Genomic DNA, 8,741 nt, shown 5'->3' with positions numbered 1-8,741 from the left:
GCTAGAATTTGAATTTGCGTTGAACTGTATTATAAGGGAAAGGGGTAAATCTACGAGTAAAAAATATACTCGTGGACCCACTTAGATTGCACCGTTTCGTAAAATTTTCGCGTAGTCAGCAGGAAACGTGGAAATAAACAAAACAAACGCGTGCACGTTGACGCGTTAAAGCAAATCCAAATTCAAGCGCTTGCGGTCGGACGTTGTTGAGGGATTAATTTTAAATGTAAGTGTATAGGATAAAAAATATTGTGTGCACCACGGCACGAAAGTTGTTTTCCGGGCCTCAGGAAGTGGCCAGCCTCGGCTGCGCCTCGCCTGGCCATATCTTCCTTCGCCCCGGAAAACAACCACTTTCCCGCCTTGGTACACAAAGTACTATTATTGCACCTGTACGAGATCAAGAAGACAATTTAATCTCTATTTTACAGGCCCGAAGTTGTTCATTTTGTTCCCAAGAGGGAATACATTTTCATTCAATCTCTTGGGATTACATAATAATAGCATATATCAAGGGATTAAGGTGAATGCTTTTATAAGCCTTGTGGCAGACGGACAGACACCGCCAAAATTATGAACTCGTTAGGAGCTCGTTAATAAAGATTTTGCTTTACTACTTTAATTTCGACTATTATCAGAAAGAGATGACATAATTTAGACCCTCTCTCACAAAATCAAATTGTATTGTCCCATTGCGAATGACATTTGTGAATGCATGTAGATTTTGCTCTACCAACCTAATTTCGACCTTATCCAAAGAAAGATGGCATATAATTTAGTTCCTCCCTGTGAAGTCAATGAGTAAATAAACTGTTTCAAACCAGTATAGACAACGAGCCACAAACACAGACGAACGGATCGAAAATCCAAATGACCAAAACTTGATCAGTTGGTCCCTTGACCATTGACTACCTACTGAAAACAGAATTGGAAAATTAGAAACCGTTCGCGAGTTATCATATACACAAACGGATGGACGGACGAACAGAGAGCCCAAAGTCATGAACGAGCTGGACCGCTCGTTATTAAATGCTAATGGTATTTCCAAGGGTGCAATAAGAGAATGTGGGAGCGTACTGACATCGTCTCCAATTTATTTATTAATAAGCTCCTAGGCGAGTTCATGATCCGTCCGTCCGTCTGTGTATATGATAACCCGCGAACGGTTTCAAATTTTCCAATTCTGTTTTCAGTATTATGTTTATCAACACCCAAGGAAGAACTGATTAAATTTTGAGTAACCTAGGAGCTCGTTTGCTATATTTATTACAAGTTTATCCGAAGTGTCTATGTACTCTGCATAATGAAAGTAGTCAGTTTAAAACGGGAACACTGTCAAGGAAATGCCCAGGATCGTCATTATGAATTGTCTGGTAACCGGCCTGATTCGATCTAATTATTTTGTATCTATTTGAAGCCTGGAGTAATTATTATCCAAGGGTGAATATTCTCGGAAGCAAATACTTCAGTGGCGAATATTAACTGGGTAAATATTAAGAAATGAAAGCCAAACATTTAAATTTAAGAAATTGTATTCTTTCGATTCTTTAATTTTTCACGATTCTTCGGCTGCATTGGATTCGGCAGATCTCCTTCTTCAGATTCTTATCTTGTTCGAATTCTTCTCTGTTCCCTTGATTCTTTTTAGTTTCTAATAGGTCTACATATTTTTCGCATTTTTCTGTCTCTTCAAACTTTTCAGGTGTGTATGTTGTGCCTATTCGTCCAACTCTTCAAAATTTTCTAATGCTCTAGTGTCAGTTTCTTCCAATTTTGTTTGATGTCCGAAATTGTTTATATTATTAGATTGTTTGAATTCGAGTCTTCAGATTCTAATTTTTTTAAGATTTTTAGGATTTCTCCGTTTTTTCAGATTCTTCAAACTCTCTTCAAATCTTGAAAGTCACCAAAACCTTGGGATTCTTAGGTTTTTTTTGGTTTCTTCAAATTTCTGCAATTTACACAAATTACACTCATCATATACTTCGTACCTTTCTAATACTTAAATTCTCCTGTTTTTCTAATGGTTTTATTTGTTCATCCAGGGTTTTTCGAACACTACAGAAACTTCCAATTCTTCAGATTCTCCGACTTGTTCGAACTTTTCAGACTCCTCTATTTCTTTGGATATTTAGATTCTTCAGTTGCTTTAGATTTGTTAAGTTTCTCAGGTTGTTTGGACTTTTCCGTTTCTTTACAACTTCCATGTTCAGCTTTCAAATTCTTGTTGTTCTTTCGTAAATCAAGCATCCATAAGACTCTTCAGGTTCTTCCGTTTTTTCTTAACACTTACATTCTTTTGATTATTCAAATTTTTCGAGCTCTACAAATCCAGATTGTTCTTCTTCTTCGTCCGTTTCTTTGAATCATTTCATTTTCTTCTAGCGATTAAGATTCTCCGCATCTTTCTGTTTTTTCTTTGAGATTCGTCTGTTCTTCCGATTCGCCGGCATTTAGTTTCTTCATATTCTTCAAAAATTATTTTAGGAAAAGTGGTTTGCATTTTGCTCTGTTACATTTTCTCGATACCTATGCCATCAGATATATGTTTCGTCCAGATAATTCAACTGCCTTTTGAGAGTACTCTTCTCCGACATTAAAATTAACCGAATGCGTTTATGTGATGGCAATGCTCACGCGAACGCTTTTCTTTGTTTTTTTTTAAACCCGCGGTTTCGAAAAAACTACCAACAACCTATACTCTTTTCAAACCAAAATTAATTTCAATTGTATAATCCACTGCTCCAGCCGTTGCTATACTCGGAATTTTACAGTCTTGTAATGACGTCATTTTTGTCTATCCTTGTTTAACTAATGTAAAATGACAATGACAAAAAATTTTGCCGAAATGTTGTTGTGGCTAAATTTTACCTGAAATGCTTGTCAAGTGATTGTCAGTTTTGAAGTTTTGAAAACGCCAAAGCGTCAAAACATGCCGCCAAAAACCCTCATCGATTTAACGAACAAACACAGTTAATAATTCTAAATGTGTTGGCTTTCTTTCAAATTGAACAGGAACAAGTTCGGAATGGCATACCACTAGACATCAACAATGTTATACAGCGAACTGCACAAGCAACGAAAGTCAGCCCAACAACCATTTCAAATTTGAGAAAAAATGGTGTAAAATCCGACAAAGATTACGCATCTAATGTCTCTACCAAGCAAAAGATTAACAAGACGAAAATCACAGAATATTTGAAGAATAAAATTCGGGATACAATCTATTATACGTACTCCCAAAAGGAATATGTTACACTGGCAACTATTAGACAAAAATTTCTGGAGCAAAACGAATATTTTCAATTTTCCATTGATTCATTGAGAAAGTGGATCAAAAGTATGGGTTTTAAATGGAAGAAGTCCAATAACAGAAAATATCTTATGGATTTACCGGATATTGTCCACAAACGAATAAAATTCTTAAGGGAGTACATTGAAAACAAAAATTTGGGACATGAGGGTTATACTCCGGTTTTTATGGATGAAACCTGGATATTTAGTAAGGGATCATTTCGAAACAGCTGGCAAGATGATACTAAGCACACGGAATCAATTAAACCCAATGAAGGTAAAATAAGATATTATAATACCTTTTCAATATTATTAAAAGAGATATTCTTTAGGTCATCGATACATTATTGTCCACGCTGGGACGAACGATGGCTTTATTGGTGGGGCAAGTTTGAATTTTTAAAAGTGGAAAAAAACAGGGGACTATCATGATAATATGAACAGGGGTAATTTTGAAAATTGGTTCAAGACTCAACTGGTGCCAAATCTTCCTGAAAAATCTTTAATTATTATGGACAACGCAAGCTACCATTCTGGCCTTTTAGAGAAAATTCCCACCAAATCATGGACAAAACAAAGAATGATAGAATGGTTAGGGGAAAAAAATATCGGCTATCCAGAAAAGGCAATGAAGGATCAAATATGGAGCATTGTCAGCGCAAACTGCCCCAAAGAGAAAAAGTACTACCTTGATGAATATGTTAAGCCTTTAGGACATAAAATTTTACGGTTACCGCCATACCACTGCCAATTTAATGCGATTGAAATGGTGTGGTCTCAGTGTAAACGAAAATACGATCAGTACATTGCAAATTTTAAGGGATCACCACAAGAGGTTTTGGCAACATGGGAAAGGGTTATCGGGGAGATTTCTAGGGATAATTGGGAGAAATACGTAAACCATACGGACAAAGTAATACAAGAGGCTTGGGGAGCAGTACAAGTTTGTGATGCTTCTGACATCCCACCTCTTGTTATCACTACAGACGCAGATGACGACCTTACTGACGACGAATACTTTGATTTTGACTCTGACGATACGGACGAGGGCGACTAATTTTCTTCTAATACTGTGACCATTACAATCGCAATAAATTGGCATTGGTATATTTTTGTTTTACGATTTTGATTTTCCAACTATTCATCAAGGTAGTGCAATTTTTTCTTGTGTAGATGTGGTTTCGATAGTGGTTCTTTGAATTTTTATGTACTCCTCTACTAATTATTTTTTGGGTCTTTTCGGGAGTATTGATTCCTAAATAATATTCTGTGATTTTCGTTTTGTTAATCTTTATTTATTTAAAAACAAAAATATGTTAATATTACTTATATGTTAGTTGAGCAAGTTATTAAAATAATTAGTGAGTAAATGACCTTTTTTGAAATACTAACATTTTATCCATCGCGGTTTCGCTCGCAAAAAATATGAACTATTCGCATTTTTTAACATGTTAAAAATTTATTTTCGATATCTTCAGTCGTTTAGGCTGTGCGTTGATATCTCAGTCAGTCAGTCAGTTAATTAGGACTTCTTCTTTTATTAAGACCTATAGATTTCTTGTGGAAATTGACTTAATTATTATCAAAAAATGCTAAAATATTATGTACACCACTGTATAGTAAAAGTCATACAGGTAATTAGACACCAGTAGTCAGTTACTTAGCAACAAATAAATTTAATAGGACATACGTTTTTTCCCACGAAAATGACGTCATTACACGACTGTAAAATTCCGAATTCCGAGTATAACAGTAGGGCACAGTTTGCGCTGGCATTTATCTCAATCAACCCGCTGTATAAACGGCCCGACTAGCTCAGGGTTATAAAATAAAAAAACAAAAGCCTGAGGAATCTCCCACAGGCGGTAGTTCGTCTGGGTTAGGGGAGACTGTTGCATACTGGGACAATATTTTACAAGTGACTGTTAAAATTATCCTTTATGCTTTTTTCCAGTTTTTGTTGCTTTAGCATTATGAGAACAACAAAAGGTTATGAGAAATTAATAAGAAAAAAAATGTTACATAAATTTGAACGAACAGGACCGCAGTCCCACTATACACCCTCATCCCACTATGCAACAACCCCCTGTTTCATACTGGGACTGAGGCATGTTCATACTGGGACAACCTACTATAGGTGTAGTTATATACGAAAAGGAAGTACAACTCTTCGATATGTTTCAAAAAACAATACACACAGTAAAATAGAAGCAATAAACAATGAAATCTCACCAATACAACTTACTTAAATTTGTACACATATGAATTTATTAAGCAACAGGCACAAAAACAAAACTTTTTTCTTATTTAGGTATAAAAAATAAGTCGAACATTGATAAAAACTAAAAAAATAGAAAAAAAATAAGGTAGTAATTCCATATTATAAGGTGAAAAGTCAAAATCAAAGCAATATTGTTTTGCAACTCTTTCAGTTCCGCCTGACATTAAAGGATTAGGAAGTTTAATGACCATGTCTTCTTGTGATACTGAGTCTTCATCTCTTTTTTCTGGGAATAGGAACTTGTTCCTCGAAGTCTTCTTTAGAAAATTAACAAAAAATTCATCAGATTCAATTTTTTCCACTTGACCTACGTAGTATTTTATCGTTTTTTTTAAAGGGTACTTAACAATTACAAAATCATTTGCACAAATTTCTAACTTCTCCTCTTCTTGAAGTTCACCAGAATAATCAGAACTATTATCATCACACAGTTCCTTCAAAGACACATCACTATCACTGGAGTCACTAAATAAATTCTTTGTAGCACTTTTTATTTTAGCTCTTTGGGTTTTCTGTATCTCTTTCATTATTTTTTCCTGTTCTTTTTGTTTCTTCTCTTCTATTACCGGAGTATCAGTTAAAATCGTTGATGTGACCTTTTTGCGCTTTTAGGTCAATTTTCTTGGTGGAGCTTTTACATGTGGCCGTATAGATTCGGGAGTAACAGTATTTTTTGTAAGGGTTAAGTGCTCAGGAATAGTAGTTTTTTCCAAATTTATTCCTGAACAACTAGGTCCTGAATTTTCTGGAACAATTGTTTCAATGGACTCGTTCAGATCTTCAATAAGAGACTGATCCCGATCAGTTACAAATGAACTCATGTAATCGGACTCTTGGAATATTTCAGAATTCAACGGGCAAATACCAGTGATTTGAAAACCTTTTATTACATTACTTGGCGTAAGGGCAATTCCAAAAGATTTACCAACTATTTCTACTATCTTATACAAAGTTGTTGGAACTCCAGGATGGTTTATCATCCACTCATCCATAGCTCTGTTGTAGCAACTCTTAAATGGCCCAAAACAGGTGACATCTAGGGGCTGAAGCTTGTGACTACAGTGAGGAGGCAACGTAACCAACACAATACCATTTTGTTTACAATACTGTAGTACCTTAAGATCAGTGTGACTTTCATGATTATCTAGAATCAGCAATATTTTGTTATCATTACTACAATGTAAGCTATCGGTGAGATGTATCAAATATTCTAAAAAATTTGTCCCAGTCATCCAACCAGTTGTGTGTGTGCTGCTCCTTTTGAACCAGGTGGTGCGCCATGTAACATATGTGCTTAAAGTTTTTTCTCGGGAATACGAAAAATGGTGGCACATATGTAGGGGAACCCGGGGTAAAGTGAAATGCCGGGGCAAAGTGAAAATTAATTATACATCTGATATTTGTACCGACATCTACACGAATTTTTGTGAAATATATGCGTAATAGAGGCACCATAGATTATATGTAGCGGAATCACTTCCACACTAACCTCCAATCATTTTACTCTGTCATTTGTGGTTTGTGGTGCACATGTTGTAACTTTTCATGGTAAGTTTTTTTCAATTTTTTCTGTATAAACAATATTCACGATAACTTTGTATGTGTTTATTAATTATACTAGACTATTGTACAAATAACCGTAACCATTTGATATTGGAAAGTAAAGGAAGAGAGCAAAAGATAACCTACTTTTGTTATGATGCACAATGGGGCAAAGTGAAAAATTTTAAATGGGGCAAACTGAAACTAGTTTTCACTTTGCCCCTGGATATTTAATATTTAAAACTTGCATCATATCTATGTAAATATTAATATGGTGTACATTTTAGACGAGCATGGTCCGTAAATATAAACGAAAGAGTACTCAACACTCGTGGAGCGAGGAAGGTATGAAGAATGCAATCAGCGATTGTAAAGCAGGAAACTTAAGTGTTGCAATGGCAGCCAAAACATATGATGTTCCCCTCACTACACTATATAGGAAAATGAAATTAAATAGTTCAGCTGAGGAAGCTTCGCAGAAAAAACTAGGGAGGTATCGACCTACGTTTACCAAGGAGCAAGAACAGCAGCTACGGGACTACATTTTACTTATGGAAAAACGGCTTTTTGGTTTAAGTATGCGAGACTTCAGGTCTCTAGCCTACCAATACGCAGAATTAAATAGGATACCGCATTCATTTTGTAAGAAAACTGCTTTAGCTGGCGAGGACTGGGTGTCAAATTTTCTCAAACGGAATCCGGAAATATCCTTACGTTTGCCGGAAAAGACTTCTGCAGCTAGGGCAACAGCATTTAACCGACCAAATGTGGCAAACTTCTTTGCATTGTTAGGCGAGTTAATGGACAAATACCACTTCACTGCCAGTCAGATTTACAATTGCGACGAAACTGGTCTTTCAACAGTCCCCAACAAACCAAGTAAAATTTTGTCTTTGAAGGGAAAAAAACAGATAGGATCCCTCTCGTCTGCTGAACGAGGAACGTTAGTTACTGCAGAGATCTGCGTTAGTGCCAGTGGACATTATATTCCACCTTTATTAATATTCCCAAGAGTACGCCTGAATCCACTATTTGATGTTGGTTTACCACCTGACAGTGTAGTCGTTTGTCATCCCTCCGGATGGATGCAAACTGACATATTTGTAGTGTGGTTTAAACATTTTGTAAGGTATGCAAAACCCACCAACACGGATCCCGTTTTGTTAATAATGGACGGCCATGCAACGCACACAAAAAATATAGAGATGATGGAATTAGCTAAATCTACCAATGTGCATATCCTGATTTTACCGCCACATACCTCTCATAGGTTACAGCCCTTGGATGTATCGTATATGTTCCCATTGAGTGCTTTTTACGAGCAAGAGGTGAGGGCGTGGCAAAGAAACCATCCCGGAAAGGTTGTAACTATCCATAATGTTGGAGCTCTATTTGGTAAAGCATATCAACGTGCATCGACTCAACAGAATGCAACAAGCGGGTTTCAAAATACAGGAATATTCCCATACAATCCTCACATCTTCCCAGATGACTTATTCGAACCATCTGAGACAACAAATAGAGAACTTCCTCCAACACCGCCAGCTGCGTTAGAAAACTTGATTCAAGAAGTAAATAATACAACCCCACCACCAGCAGCTACAACCTCAAGCATTCCAGATAA

The 8,741-nt window shown here is 36.2% G+C and overlaps 1 protein-coding gene and 1 long non-coding RNA gene across 2 annotated transcripts; both read left to right on the top strand.

Annotated features, from left to right (window-relative positions):
- Positions 1–2,947: 2,947 nt before the first annotated feature.
- LOC116182204 lies at positions 2,948–4,502 on the top strand. Its single transcript, XM_031502725.1, has 2 exons — positions 2,948–3,571; positions 3,627–4,502. Exon 2 carries the CDS (start codon positions 3,731–3,733, stop codon positions 4,349–4,351), a length of 621 nt encoding a protein of 206 aa, XP_031358585.1. The 5' UTR covers positions 2,948–3,571; positions 3,627–3,730; the 3' UTR covers positions 4,352–4,502.
- Positions 4,503–6,920: 2,418 nt separating this feature from the next.
- Positions 6,921–7,750, top strand: LOC116182190. The gene is made up of 2 exons (XR_004147443.1): positions 6,921–7,123; positions 7,405–7,750. It is a non-coding gene; the product is annotated as an uncharacterized LOC116182190 (long non-coding RNA).
- The last annotated feature ends 991 nt before the right edge of the window (positions 7,751–8,741 follow it).

Source organism: Photinus pyralis, unplaced genomic scaffold (assembly GCF_008802855.1).
Source record: "Photinus pyralis isolate 1611_PpyrPB1 unplaced genomic scaffold, Ppyr1.3 Ppyr1.4_unclustered_Scaffold4123, whole genome shotgun sequence".
Lineage (NCBI taxonomy): Eukaryota > Metazoa > Arthropoda > Insecta > Coleoptera > Lampyridae > Photinus > Photinus pyralis.
The sequence above is the reverse complement of the archived record's forward strand: the minus strand, read 5'-3'. Positions and strand labels throughout refer to the sequence as shown.